The following is a 16,075-nucleotide window of genomic DNA, read 5'->3' on the forward strand; positions in this document are numbered from 1 at the left end:
AGACTTCCCTGGTGGCGCACTGGTTAAGAATCCGCCTGCCAGTGCAGGGGACATGGGTTCTAGCCCTGGTCCGGTAAGATCCCACATGCCATGGAGGAACTAAGCCCGTGCGCCACAACTACTGAGCCCGCGTGCCACAACCACTGAAGCCCGTGCACCTAGAGCCCGTGCTCCACAACAAGAGAAGCTACCACAATGAGAAGCCCATGCACCGCAACAAAGAGTAGCGCCCGCTTGACACAACTAAAGAAAGCCCACGCGCAGCAACGAAGACCCAATGCAGCCAAAAATAAATTTATTTTTTAAAAAAAAGAAAGAAATGCCGAACCCAGAGTGATACTACTTCAAAGAATGCCTCTAGAGAGGTGATTACTCATTTTACTTAGTATTCTGTGCAAACTCAGACTTGCCAGTTCAATTTATTAAATAACAGTTTCAGAAGAAGAAAAAAGTATCTGACACCTCTTCAGAGGCATGACTAAATGGGCCATTATGACAGCAATTAAAGAGTAACCACTTGCAGCCCATAATAACTAACTGACACCTCTACTGTGCATTTCTTAGGGTTTCCGTTAATTACAAAGTTTAAGTCTCCAATGAATTTCAATTAAACCAAAGTAGGGCATCAAATGGAAGGAAAAGTTGGTGAAGAACTACTTGCTAAAAATGCACAATGGTTGAACATATAATATGTTACGGTCAGGGTTTAATATTTCCTATTGGACCTGATTTATCAGAGCTTCTTGGCAGACATGCAGCCTTTAAAATCCTTTTCATATCACCATGCCCAACCAAAGTAGTCGAAAGTAACAAAAATGTCTCACATCCATAATTAAATTTGAAAGATAACAGGATATTCATTTCAAGTGATTATTAGTACCATGCCCCTCGATAAAATTTTTAGATTTAATTTTAACTTCTTGAGGGTAGGGACTGTGTCTTTAGTACAGAACCTGGGAAACAGAAGCTGATTAAAGAATGTTTGCTAAATAAATGAAAACGAATGGATTTGAGATCTTGGAGCCTGACGGATGAAATATTCTATGTCAGCTTCTACCAAGCCAGTTAAGGGAAACCAAATTATCCTTGTGCACAATTACGTTTGAAAACTCAATATTTTCTCTGATAGAAAAAACAAGCAAGCATATAAAAACAAAAACACTGGCTTTAAAGTTAGAAAACAGACTCTAGCCTTTTACCATTTTGAATAAGGAAGAAGTTGGAAAAAAAAGACACATATTACTACATGTACTCATATCCAGAGACTTACTACTCACATAACATTTCCAATTACATCTACAAGCTTAGATACAATGTTTGACAATACAGTGCAGAACTATGGAAATGTTCCATAATTTTCTTTTTGTCCTCATATTGACCAACAATTAGGTTAAGTCCAGTGAGCAGCTCATTGGGGCTACGATGTGAGGTTTTTAGTATAGCTAATGTTTGTTAACTGTATTTTAAATGGATTAATAATTTCATAAGACTTATTTTTATTCAATAACAGGGGCATTTTGCAATAACGTATTTAAATGACTGTCAAATACTGCTGTTCATACAAAAATATGAAAACTGCCAAAACAGATCTGTTGGTTGGCAGGAGGCAGCACAGTGTGAAATCTATATGAAAATGTAGAAATATTCAGTTTATCCAAAAGCAGAAATGTTCAAAAGTTGAAGCTTCTCTAACCACTAAAATCCCATTGAGATGTAGAGACTATGGAACATCACTTAGAAATTCTCAAACACTGACCTAACAATTTTTTTCAGGGTAGAGAAAACTTGAATCAGGGATCACTGTGCATATTTCTCGGTGTAAAAAAGCAATAAATAGAAACTTGGTCTTCCTGCCTGTAGGTTAGTGCCAGTAATATTGCAAGGAATTTTTTTAAAAAAAAAGTGCAAAAAAACCAAAATGTGAAAAGTTGAAGGGAATCACCCAGCAGCTACTAAATGGAACAAATGGATCTGAGGTTTAAAATTCTTAGGAATCATTCTCGGATCTTAAACATGATAAAAGGTCTTTGAAAAGTCCACTGATACTTTGCAGAGGAGAAATGGACAGAACTGAGACATTACAAGGGCTTTTCACAATTGATCCATAATATCAGTGTCTTTTTATTTGTCGTACTCTTAGCCCTATTCTTCTCTTTCCTTTACATCATCTAGCACACGGTCTATAGATATTTACCAAATAACTACCAACGTGGAGGTAGCATGCTAGGGGAGAGGAATTCTAAAACAGGTAAAGCAATCCACATCCTAGAGGCAAAAGAGGTAAATATGTATTGTAAATGCTTATAATACAAATACAAGGAGGTAAGAGCTTACAGGGACATATACAAGATGTATCAGAAAAATATTTACTGATCATGAACTGTCTTGTGTGAGAAGAATTTTAAAGAGGCTGAAATAATGCCTTTGCATATTTTTCATTAACTTATATGCCAAATTCTATGATTACATTAGGATAATAACATTATTCACTAGTGACATGAGTGTGATTTATTTTGATTATTTCAACCTTCTAAGCACTTTTGAATTTGTCAGTTTTTTACTACTTAACTTGGTCAACTATTACTCTAGTACTACTTTCTCAGACAGCTTCTCCTAAAATTTTACTCACAGACAGTTCTTAGCACTTGGCAATTTATGCACTTCCTCAATCTCTAAAAGTAAAACTAAGAAGTACTGTACTTCAGACTAAAAAAGAGAAAGAAAGAAATCGCAAATGTTAATTTACAAATATGACTGGACACTATCTTAATATAAGGCCATTAGATCAACATGAAAAATCATGAAGAGAATCAAGGAATTGTTTGGCTACAGGCAAGAGAAACTGCACCATTTGGAGACTACAGAGTAATATATAGAAAACCTGTGGTGATGTAAAGGGCAAAGGGTTAATAACATAGCCATGACAACTGGGAAATACTCCTGTGTGTTTTACACATACCGTACCTATTGCAAATAGTTCACAGACTTATTACTAAATTAAATATATAGCACTGGCCCTAAAGTTTTAAAAGATAAATTTCATTTAAGAAGTATACAGAAAGTAAAACCTCCTTGCTTTACATTCAGCCTTACTCTTTCACTCACCCTGAGCTACAAGGTAAACAACTACTTTGTATGACACTATATAAACAATAATCTTTACTAATCAAAGGTTCTGCCAACCAAATGGGAGCTTCCGACTTTTAATCCTCTTAACTTCCAAATGCTAGGTAAGTTTCAAGTTGAAGATGCCAAGTCCTGCAATATGTATGTATTTGTATGCTCCAAGCCGGGGGCCCCCAGAGAAGGGGCTGAAATACACAGGCCATGTACGGAGGTAGAGTACTGGAAGTTTGTACCAGCCTAAAATTCTGGTTTTCTTTAGGGAGAAAAGCAAACTTTTAGTTTCTTCATATCTGTGAGAACCATACTACCACACTGAGGACATAAGTCAATCTAAATGGGTGACATACACATTTGGCCCCTATCAGTTTAATACTTACCCTGAAATAGTTAATGGGTTTCAGGTACAACAAATCATCCTAAAGTAGTCCCCTCCCAGTCAGCCAGGCACTGAGTCAATAACATCTCTATAATACTTTCTACTGATACATTTGAAACCCACTTGCAAACCGACAGTTTTGTCTTCTATCAGCGTAACTAAATTTATTGAAACTCATTTATAAAAAGACACTGCTACATATGCAGTACTATTATTGCTAAGGTAACTTAAATAGCAATCACGTGATTATGCTGAGAGTTTGCTGATGCCATACTTAGCATCCCTTTTCCTCCAACTTGTGTAGTACAACTCCCTGTACTACGCAAAATTCACAAGCATCATGAAGGGATAAAGGGAAATTAGGGCAAGGATAACAAGGAAAACCTCAGGTAAAATATAAACCAAATGCATACTGAAAGAGAGAAGTGTAGGGATGTTGAGCAAGTTTTAGCGAGGTAGCAGAGATGTCTGGGAGTACAGAAATGACTCTGAAAATGTAAATCAATTGTAATTCATTTCCTAGTTCTTCCCCTTTTTTTTCATCCATTTTTAAAATGTCCCCAAAGGAAAAAAGAGGCCCTCTTTATAAGACTGTGAAAATGTGAAAATCATTAACATTTTATTACCAAGTAATGAGCTCAACAAACATCAATGCTCCTATGAGTCTGCATTGCCCCTTTGTGATCCTCTGAAGCCATCCTTCCTCAGGCAATGCACAGGTTCTGGGTTGGAGAGAAGGCTCAGGAATATGGTAGGGATGCCGATGATACACTCAACTGAAAATTTTTTAAAAGGCTTGAAATTTTAATTATTTGTTTTCTAAACCCAATCAGCAATACTGACTTCAATACTGACTGTGTTAAACAGAGCAATTTAAAAATGACTTAGGGCTTCCCTGGTGGCGCAGTGGTTGAGAGTGCGCCTGCCGATGCAGGGGACGCGGGTTCGTGCCCCGGTCCGGGAGGATCCCGCGTGCCGCGGAGCGGCTGGGGCCGTGAGCCATGGCCGCTGGGCCTGCGTGTCCGGAGCCTGTGCTCCGCAACACAGAGGAGGCCACAACAGTGAGAGGCCCGCGTGCCGCAAAAACAAAAAACAACGACAACAAAAAAATGACTTGAGCAAAATATTCTGTGAATCCTCTAAATATTCAAAACTAGAAATCTGTCCAAAGATCTATTTTTAAATCTCCAAACTTTATTACAGATAAAGAAATATTTAAAAAAAAATAAGCCCTTGGGGAAACCAATTATTCCCTAGGTGTTAATTTAAAACCTCAAATCAATTTATATTTATTGAATGCCTACAGAGTGGAAGGCAGCTCACCTTAAATTCTGCTTCTGTAAATTGGAAAATTTAGTGCCTGTTTCTGTGGGAACTAAAGGTATTTGGGAAACTTTTTCTGTCTGATTCTATTTTAGCCTTACAGAGCAACTGTAGACCCCCATATGTGAGACAGAAGGCACATCTTCTCAGGAGAAGAGAGGTGTTGAAACATCAACGTAAGATTTATCTACTAGGGTTTATTGCTTGAAAATCTGACCTACTATAAATAGAATCTGACCTATGATAAATAATATAAATATGGTTAGTTGGTAACACTGATAAGTTACATTCTGAAATCAACAGTGTTACAGAAGTAGAACTACTTACGATTAATATCATAAAATTAAGTTATACATGCAAAGCAAACATAAAAACAAAAAGAAATCAAATCATATAAATGAAAGATTCAAACATGAGATTTTTTTCTAACAACCATTCAAACAAAGCACTTATCAGTATTACTTCCTGAATCATTAAGATGAAGAAAACTGAAAAGAGAAATATTCACAGGGAATGTAAGGAAGACATCAACGTTGCTAATTAAATCTTGATTATACCTGCCAGGCTGTAAGGCAAGAGGTACACATCAAATGCCCACAAGGCTCAATCTTGACATCTTTGTCGTTCTCAGCACAAATTTTACAGAGCTGAAAAGTGGAACCCATTTCACAATATAATTCATATTGTTCCTGGAATTTGGGGGAGAGAAAAGGCAATGTTAATGTATTTTTAGTATGAAGTGACAATACTGAATTTTCTCAAATACAATGACTTACAGTAAATTCCTCACACTTGATCCTGTCAGATCATGTTGCCATTTAAGACATGTTTTAAATTGGTCATCACAATTTGGTCTACAAAATTAAACAGATTCTATCAGCAATTGCATAAGCTTTTTGAATACTTTGGATTATTTAACATTTTGTACTGTTCCTTTAGGAAGGTACCTGCATCAATAGAGTGATTTAAGAGACACAACTTATGGTTTTAAAAGGCAATAATAAATAACTTTATTTTCTTTGTAAATGCCACATACTCATCTAATTTTAATGTCAAATTGCAATATGGCTGATCATTAATTTTATTTTTTAGATAGCTATCTGTAGAAATTCCAGAATGGAAGTAAAGCAGCATTTGCCAAGGCCTTTCTGCATGCTAGGTACTGTCGTCCACATTTATTATGTCATATAATCTCCAAAGTATAATAAGATACACTGAATTTTAAAAAAAAACAAGTAAAAATGAGGGTCAGTAAGTTTAAATTATTTCCTTCAAATTCTATAATAAATCTCTAATTCGCATACTCTTTTCCCAGTCTAACACCATCAAGAAATCTCATCATTTCGGCAACCAAAAATTGTTTTATTCAACATTCTCTTGATTTGCTAGTTTAGAAGCTTTTGGCACAGTAAAACTTTCAGTGGTCAGATAATGAAAAGATCTACGTCACAAAGAAGATACAAACATATTGGTAAGAATTAAAAAAGTATGAAAAATAGTGTTATTTAATAGGGATACAAAGAAAAGGAAATATAGAAATAAAAATTTGTTTAAATAAGGCAATGTTTTAGTCTAGTAAGTACCTAATACATACACGGCCCTGGATAGGATGAATAAATGACAATATTTAATCCTTAACCTAATGAAAGATCTTACAATCTCGAGAAAAAAGTATATATATAAACACATACACAGATACACATATACCCACACATTCACATATAAATTGTGTCTACCATGATATATGTATGTGTGACTATATAAATAATCTTAAAATAAATTAAGGAAAAAGACAAGAAAATGGATCAAGATGGAAAAGAAGTCTAACATAATCCAAAATAAATTATATATCACTGAAATCCCTAAAATAATAGACAAGGATCTATATTGGTTATGAAATCCAAAGGGCCAATTTATAATTATAAAAAAATTAAAATAGGCTAAAATCACAGCTGCAGAATTCAATACAACCTAAGATGTAAGCTAATCAAATATTTATGAGCAATTTAAGAGAATGATGCTACTCCTGAATATGAATTTTTAAACAATTTTAAAAAAAACAATGGATTTATAATGAGGAATTATCTCGTGTCTTTTTACATATATTAGAAAATAGAGAATCACTAAATAATTTTTTAAATGGCTTTCATATATTAAATTTTAAAAACTGCCCACACACAGTACCCATGTCAGGAAGTGTGTTTCACCTAATAATATCAAGACCACTGAGACTGAAATCTGGAGAACCAGAAATAAAATTTAAAATTATCTGTTGTCTTCCCCAAAACGTATTATTTCTTCTTATTACAGTCTTATTATTATACAAAGCACAAAATATCTAAATTATAAAAATTTTTAAACTTAACTACATGTAAAATAAAATATTCAAGTTCTCTCTCAGTTAAAGACTGTTGCCAGATTGGTGTTTTTCTATTTTTAGTCTTTAAAAGCACATTCATATGTTCATATATGGTAATTTCTTATTTATTTACAAAATTGAACTTAAGTAATATAATTTTACAAAATAAAATGTTACATAATTAAGCTTTACATAACTTTTTCACATAAGATGCAGAAGTTCCCATGTGAATAAGTAGAGCTACCTTCCTCCTGTTAAAGACTTTATGGTATATGCAGTATGAGTATACAATGGTATTTAACCTATGACTGAATATTTTGGTATATTGTAATATTTCATTTTTATGAAAAATGCTAAAGTAAACATCCTGGTGTATAGATCTTCTTGTGTATATGCAAGTGATATGCATATGGAATCTAGAGTCAAAGATCTTTAGATTTTGATAATTATTGAATATCACCCTCAAGAAAGGCTTTACCAAGTTATACTCCCACTCATAACCTATGAGGCTGCCAACAATGGATTTATAAGAATATAATTATTGTCTACAATAGGCTTCAATTACTCATTTGACTCTAAAAACTAATGCATATAATTAACCTAATCTTCTTTGGAGTTTTCTAAAACTATAGCTCTCCCCTCATATCCATCTACCTACCTATGGATTTATTTATCTATCTCCCCACATAAATGCCAATATTATATTGGAAGCAAGAATATTAAAAGCAGAACCTTTTATCAAAAAAAATGCAGAAAGTAACGTAATTTCTTTTCAAACACTCTTAAAATTCCTTAAATATCTTTTGCATTAAATACCTGCACATGATTTTACCTATAGTATAAGAATCTTATTTATTTCAAAGTCATCATAGATACTTATTTTTTTTTGGAGATACTTATTAATTATAAATATGTCTCCAGAAATTGTCCTTACCTGTGTAACTTTTATATGATCATGGGGTGTAGGTTCACATAATCCAGTTAAATCAGGATTATAACTCCTCCCATCAGGATAAAGATAGCTGGGTTATAAACAGAAATTTTATTAACATAAATATACAAGTCTTAATTGCATTTAAAGTTATTTAATCAGATTCTTCTATATTCAAACAGACATTTGGATGTTTCCTTTTTATGTAACTTACATCAAGAACTTATTCTATCACTGTTTCCATAATACTACAAGTTATTTTTAGGACAGTTAAAATCTAGGAATCTTTTTCATAAAGGAAATATACAATGAATATGGACTCAGCCATTAAGCAATCATTTTCAATTAAATACCTTTACTATATGTATAGGTAAGTTAAAAATTTATTTTCCTGGTTACTCATATTCTACTCCAAAATACTTTGAATATACACCTATTTGCAATTATTACGTCTTTCATCTGAAGCACAGTTAACATTAACTGTATCATTTTACACAATGCTTAGTACCACCAGGAAAGAAAAATAGAATTAAAGCCCAAAATTTTCCAACAAAAGTTATTCAAACACTTCCGTGGTGTTTTCTTTCTCCAGTTTCCCATCCTCTTTCTTTCTGTTTCACCTTCCACTTATCCTGACACATATACACATGTGCACACACACATACACGTTTACTGCAGAAATTTAAAAACGTTACAATTCCATGTTTCACTTACTTCAAATCAAGGTACAAACAGAATGGTTTATAAACATAAGGTTCCATTATTAGAGAGAATTAAAATAAGAACTAAAAGTTATAGTGCTGTCTTGCTGTACTAAACCAGCTTTTACTCATTCAGAAATTCATTAAAAGATGAAGTTTACTGTGTTGGTAAACACATATTTTAGATTAAGAAAGCAGTAATATTACTGCTGGATTTCATCAATTTATTAAGTTACAGTTGGTTTTGTTTGCTATCTTTCTGTTCTAGATTTTTGAATGAAAAATTAAGAACATAATACTACAGTGGTGAATATTTTAAAGGGCAAAACTATACTAAAACTATTCTGTGAAGTAACGAAAACTATTTATCCTTAAATAAAGAGTCTATAAGAATGTTAGTAAGTATTTTAAATTACACAAGTGAACCAGGAAAAAATGAACCTAGAGGATAGATAATTCTCACATGGTAAGGAGCATATCAGTGACTGTTGGGTTTTTTTTTTTTTTTTTTTTTTTAAGATTTAGGAAAAGGAGTTGACTACATCTGACTATGATACAAATTTAGAATGTCATTATAGGGTTGGGATATAATTCTACAAATATTGAGTGATAAGCAAAAGCTGGTAACTTTTTTTATACCCTAAAATGGCCAGTTTTAAATATTATTATGTATTTTGTTCATCACACTTCAAAAACGTAGAATTCTAGGAAGAACTCAGAAATGAAAGATTACAAAATGACAATAAGGTTGCTAGAGGAAAGGTTAAATGGTTCTATTTAATGTATAAGGAGCATTTCAGTGATTACTGTCCCCAGTACACTGGGGTGCTACTGCTGAGCCCTTTCCAATGGCAGTGAAGGAATAAGGAATCTTGGCTAGTTATCAAAGTAAACTTCTTTATCACCTATGTCCTACAATATCAGATTAACTATACGGAAAGGAGAGCTGTCCCTGATAGTTGGACCAGATGATATCCTGTGTTTTTACTGATCTTAAGGAAAAAAAGCTAACAAACAAAAAACCTATCTAATTAAAATGCTAATATTTTAATCTAATCTAGAACCTAATCTGATCAGATTTTAATGTAATCTATCATTAAATTTCAAATTCAACTAGCTAAACCCCTCTGAAGATGTGTGTGTGTTGTGTGTGTGTGTGTGTGTGTAAATATTAACAGCTAATTTGCACAGGAGTTTGGAGGCTAGACTACTGATGATGATATTATAATCTGTTAATTTTGACTGACTTTTGAAAAATAGATGTAAAGCATTATAACAATATAAATAAGCTATATCACTAATCGTTAGAGAAATGCAAATCAAAACTACAATGAGGTATCACCTCACACCAGTCAGAATGGCCATGATGAAAAAATCTACAAACAATAAATGCTGGAGAGGGCATGGAGAAAAGGGAACCCTCTTGCACTGTTGGTGGGAATGTAAATTGATACAGCCACTATGGAGACCAGTATGGAGGTTCCTTAAAAAACTAAAAATAGAACTACCATACGACCCAGCAATCCCACTACTGGGCATATACCCTGAGAAAACCATAATTCAAAAAGAGTCATGTACCACAATGTCCATTGCAGCACTATTTACAATAGCCAGGACATGGAAGCAACCTAGGTGTCCATCGACAGATGAATGGATAAAGAAGATGTGACACATATATACAATGGAATATTATTACTCAGCCATAAAAAGAAATGAAATTCAGTTATTTGTAGTGAGGTGGATAGACCTAGAGTCTATCATACAGAGTGAAGTAAGTCAGAAAGAGAAAAACAAACACCATATGCTAACATATATATATATGGAATCTAAAGAAAAAAAAATGGTTCTAAAGAACCTAGGGGCAGGACAGGAATAAAGATGCAGACGTAGAGATGGACTTGAGGACATGGGGAGGGGGAAGGGTAAGCTGGGATGACATAAGAGAGTGGCACTGACATATACACACTACCAAATGTAAAATAGCTAGCTAGTGGGAAGCAGCCACATAGCACAGAGAGATCACCTCGGTGGGTGCTTTGTGACCACCTAGAGGGGTGGGATAGGGAGGGTGGGAGGGAGACACAAGAGGGAGGAGATATGGGTTACATGTATACATATAGCTGATTCACTTTGTTATACAGAAGAAACTAACACAACATTGTAAAGCAATTATAATCCAATAAAGATGTTTAAAAAAAAAAGCTATATCAAAATTACTCCATTTACAGATATACTCACTCATAACCTCTTTTTTATAAATTAAAACTCTGAAGCACATTTTCTTCAAAACAAAAGTCCTCTTATCATAGTGAATAGAAAGCTACACATATGAATCTTTGATGCACCAGAGGTAAGGTATAAATGACAGAATAGCAAATTTATGATCATTTAAAAAAAAGAGAGAAATAGACATTTGGTACCAGTTTGCCATACAATTCTTATGTAACTATTTCTTGAAAATTCACAACTTTTATCTCTTCACATAGATCTCATCACATTTTCTTCTTTCTGTTTTTGCAATTACTTTGGAAAACTAAAACTTTTTACTATTGGAAAATTTAAACTATTTGCTCTTTCTGGTGGACTTTCTCTTGCTAGGCTTCTATCACAGTCCATGCCGCAGCAAGTAGGAGCAGCACATATGTCTCTAAGTTACTCAGCAAGGCAAAGGACAAGAAAAGTCAGTGAGATGGAGGTGACACTGAAAATACCACAAAAGGGTGAAGGGAATGGCATATGACTAAAATGAATGAAAGACATATTTACTATGAAGGGACCCATCAGATTGTCTAAACTTTATGTATGGAGAAGAAAGGCAATCTTAACCTAAAAAACAAAGGAGAATTTATCTATTTCTAAATTTAAAAAAAACAGCTTAAGATAAACTGAACTTAGCTATTAACATACAATTCTGGAATATGGATTTATTATTGATGTGAGTAAAAGAAGGGAGACATGAAGAGAAGGGAAGGGAAGGGATGAGAAAAGGATAAGAAGAAAAAGAAAATGTGGTATTACCAGTGAACATAAAAAGTAGAACTAGCAATTTAAGGGTTACATGAGGCAATAGGAGTCAATTATTTTAAAGAATTATCCCAATATATACCGTTTTACATCTAATTTTAAACTACCTTTAGTTAGTAAGTTCTTTTCCTGTGAAAGATACAAAAACTCATTGTAATTTGATGTTGGAATTTATTTGCTATGTTATACACTGAAATTCAATGATAGCAACTATAGGTGGAATCTAAGAAATACAACAAACTAGTGAATATAACAAAAAAGAAACAGACTCCCAATACAGAGAACAATCTAGTGGTTACCAATGGGGAGAGGGAAGGGGGGAGGTGCAATATAGGGGAAGGGGAGTAAGAGGTATAAAATAAGCTACAAGGATACATTGTACAGCACAGGTAATATAGCCAATATTTTATAGTAACTATAAATGGAGTATAACCTTAAAAAATTGTGAATCACTATACTGTACACCTGTAACTTATATAATATTGTACATCAACTAGACTTCAATTTAAAAAAACAACAATAACACAAAAAAAAACAAAGAACAGAAAGGACGAAAGAGAGGGAACAACAGAGGGAGGAAGGCGGAGAGAAGGAAGACACGTTTCAGTGACACACCAGCACGGTGCTCCCCGTGGAAATGAAGTCCCAGGCCCATTTAATAACCAGTTGTATTTTTCTGAGAGAGAAGAGCTGATGGATGGCTCTTTGGGGGGGTTGCTTTTGTGAGCTGTCTGCAGCAACCCCATAAACAGGGGAACCCTTTGCAACTTCACCAATGGCCCAAAAACAGAGCCTGTCAGAATCTGCTCATGATCCCAACAGGATTCAGAGGCCCTACACTGACTGGGAGTGCAATTTGGGAGCACAGGAGCAGAGCTAGGTAGGGAACAATCAAATAATCATTCCACTGAGTCCATTCTCCAACTGTACCTATACAACTGTATACTTCTAATATTTGTAAGACAATATTGAGACCCGAAGATTGTTTAGACCATGCTAGAAAAAAATATATCAAATAATTAGGTTACCTTAAAATGACTATTTTAAGAGATGAACAATAAAAACTAAGGAACATCCATTTCTTAGTCTTGAAATAAAAACCAGCCTGAACATCAGCCTCACTACCCATTCCCTCCATCGCAAAGCGGTCTCTATCTTCCACGTCTGTGAATAATAAGCACCCCCAACTCCCATGTCTCATACTTACAATCCTTCCCTGCTGCCGTCGATCAGGGCTTGAAATAAGGGCTTATTGTGCGGTATGGTCTGTAAGATATTTCCATCCCCTGTCACATAGCCGATGGCCCACTGTCCCAACCTAGTGCAGCTTAACCGGAAAATGTAGCTGTGAAACATAAGAAAATTACGTTTAATCACATTCAAAATGTAAGCTAACTACTACCAAACAATCTGTTAGATTTTTCTTAAGTGAAAGAATAAACAGAATCATTTAGAATTTCTATCTTCAAACTTATTTTTACACCATTTTCCTTCTCCATTTTTTCATCTGTAAAACAAGCAATGATAATAATTCCATTTAAGTGGTTTCATCCTTGAAGAAAACTGGGTTTTTAAAGAAAGGAAGAAGTTGTGATTTTTTTAAAAAATAAATTTAGTTATTTTATTTATTTTTGGCTGCTTTGGGTCTCCGTTGCTGCATGCGGGCTTTCTCTAGTGGCGAGAAGCGGGGGTTACTCTTTGTTGTGGTGCACGGGCTTCTCATCGCGTTGGCTTCTCTTGTTGCAGAGCACGGGCTCTAGGCGCACGGGCTTCAGTAGTTGTGGCACGTGGGCTCAGTAGTTGTGGCTAATGGGCTCTAGAGCGCAGGCTCAGTAGTGGCGCACGGGCTTAGTTGCTCCGCGCCACGTGGGATCTTCCCATACCAGGGATTGAACCCGTGTCCCCCACATTGGTGGGCGGATTCTTAACCACTGTGCCACCAGGGAAGTCCCAGAAGTTATGATTTTTAAATATTAAGAACTTCATATTGGTTTTGGAAATTTTGGAAAGGACTTTTCAAGAAACTCTAAAAACATATTCTCCTAGAAAGCCGGAAAATAAATATCAACCTGTCCCTTATTAGGATCCTTAATCGTAATCACACAAATTCCACACAGACTTATTATGACTGTCAGTTGGATCCCAAATAAAGTACATCCTGAAGACTCAAATGTCCTTGTAATAGACCCAATTATTTTCTTTACCATGAAGCCAAAGAGATGAACCACTTTCCAAGAGAAAGGACCACTTAAACACGTATCCAGCAAATACTTGTCAAAATCATTTGATTTGTTCACTGAGTATTCCTAAACATCCCATCACACCTTACCTGTAACAGTTTACCACAGTCTAATCATTTCATCTTTACCTAAAACTTAGAAGAAATCATTGTTACAGGGCAAGAAGGGAAGGAAAGGAAAACATCCTTTCAGAGGGTACTATCTTAAGAGAACTATTCCAATAGCAATGAGACCTGGCTTTTGCTTCCAACACTGCTATTAATTATCTCCATGACCTTGAACAAGAGAACACAAAAGGGATTCAGTTACTTTATTTATTTAGAATTGGACAAGATAATTTCCCAAATGACGTCTGTGTTAAATTTGCATGATTCCGTGATTCCAACCATATTACTTCTTTCAAATCATACTCCAGAAGCAAGAAGCTACTTTGATGCCAGTGAAGGGTGTAAAAGTTATGGAAAAATCTGGTTATGAGAGATCCCTGAATGAAACAAAATGACTCACCTAAGCCACTGTCAATGTGCACAATATCTGGCCTGCTCTTGTGGTCACAATGAGAACCAGCTCTCAGTCTAGACCAACGACTCCACAGGAGCCACACTGTTTTCTGTACCCATTACCTCCTTCTAATATACCATATAAATTTTTAAAAATAAAAAAGGTGGAAATTTTTCATTATGGCAGAGAAGAAAGGAATCATCAATAACTAACTGTACTCAAAAAGACTTTGCTAAAGGACAAATGACATTTGCACTACAAATCAAATAAAACGATATTAGAAGAAAAAGGTAGATTTAAAAAACCACCGAATTCATTCCTAAAATGAAATGACCCGTATGTGAAAGTCAGTGCACTCACAAACACTGGGATGGTGTCTCCTACTAAAACATGAGAGTGAAGGAGGGCAGATCTCCACTGTCATTAGTGTCGCACCCAGCACACTGCTTGCCACAGCACGAATGTCTACTATGTGCCTGGTGCATTTCTAGACCGCATGTGGGGAAAATGCCTGCACGACGGGAGAGACAGACTTTCTCCCGCCCAGATTCACCATTAATAAAGTGTGCTCTCTCGGTCAAAGCCAGAGGGGCTGATCACACAGCCAAGCTCTGAGTTTCACTCAATTTCAACATCAAGCATGAGGTCTTATGGAAGACGTTCTCAAGGACATGAAACTGGTTTGGATTGTTAACAATGGGCTTATATGTCTATGTACTTACATGTGTTTATCATGCATGTATATGTACACATATGTACTTACATGCATTAATATGTATTTATATGTAATTATGTGATTATCATAGAACCAAATTGAATGTCTTGAAAAAATACCTTAAAATAATGAACATGAAACTGATTTATTTTGTCATTAGCACAATATTCAAGTATTTAAATATACACATCTAATTTTATACATAAACATGTGTCATGAAAACAGTTAATATGCTAATATCCTACTCCAATTTGAAACTCTGAGACTTACTCTCTAAATTCATTGAATTACATACTACCATATCCTCTTTCACTTTATGAACACTAAATTTCAGAACAAGCATAACGTACCAACTTAAAGAACTGAATTAAGAAGCACTGTTTTGGTCTATTAGCATTTCCCTCCCCTCATCCCCATGGGTGTTACTGATTTACTTAGGAATGAACCACAGAGGACTTTTCATCTTTACAGATATCACATAATATTACTGCCAAAAAGTCTTACCTTCCGGGTTTAGTGCTGTATTTCTGTAGCCGTGCTTTTACTTCATCGTACGTGAGAAATGCCATGTAACCCGGATGTGTTACAGCTAAGAAATTCCAATTCCGTAAAATAGAGCCCCAAGGCTAAAAATATAAACAAATTAAAAGATTACCTAGAGAATATCACCTATCAATTACACAGCAACCCATCATTTAATACACATACTAAAATTCTCCTGGATATTTTTTAAGTGAATATGAGCTTACGGGGTTTAGGCCAAATTCTAGTACCTAACA

The 16,075-nt window shown here is 34.9% G+C and overlaps 1 protein-coding gene across 4 annotated transcripts in view; it reads right to left on the minus strand.

Annotated features, from left to right (window-relative positions):
• CBLB (Cbl proto-oncogene B) overlaps positions 1–16,075 on the minus strand; it is a 410,825-nt gene that overhangs the window by 83,057 nt on the left and 311,693 nt on the right. For all 4 annotated transcript variants that reach the window (XM_060298032.1, XM_060298033.1, XM_030861086.2 and 1 more), the window contains 4 exons: positions 15,801–15,922; positions 13,048–13,185; positions 8,119–8,206; positions 5,383–5,514 (listed from right to left, as the gene is read on the minus strand). In XM_060298032.1, the coding sequence (XP_060154015.1) occupies positions 5,383–5,514; positions 8,119–8,206; positions 13,048–13,185; positions 15,801–15,922 (480 nt within the window). The remainder of the gene's footprint in view (positions 1–5,382; positions 5,515–8,118; positions 8,207–13,047; positions 13,186–15,800; positions 15,923–16,075) is intronic.

Source organism: Globicephala melas, chromosome 4 (genome assembly GCF_963455315.2).
Source record: "Globicephala melas chromosome 4, mGloMel1.2, whole genome shotgun sequence".
Taxonomy (NCBI): Eukaryota; Metazoa; Chordata; class Mammalia; order Artiodactyla; family Delphinidae; genus Globicephala; species Globicephala melas.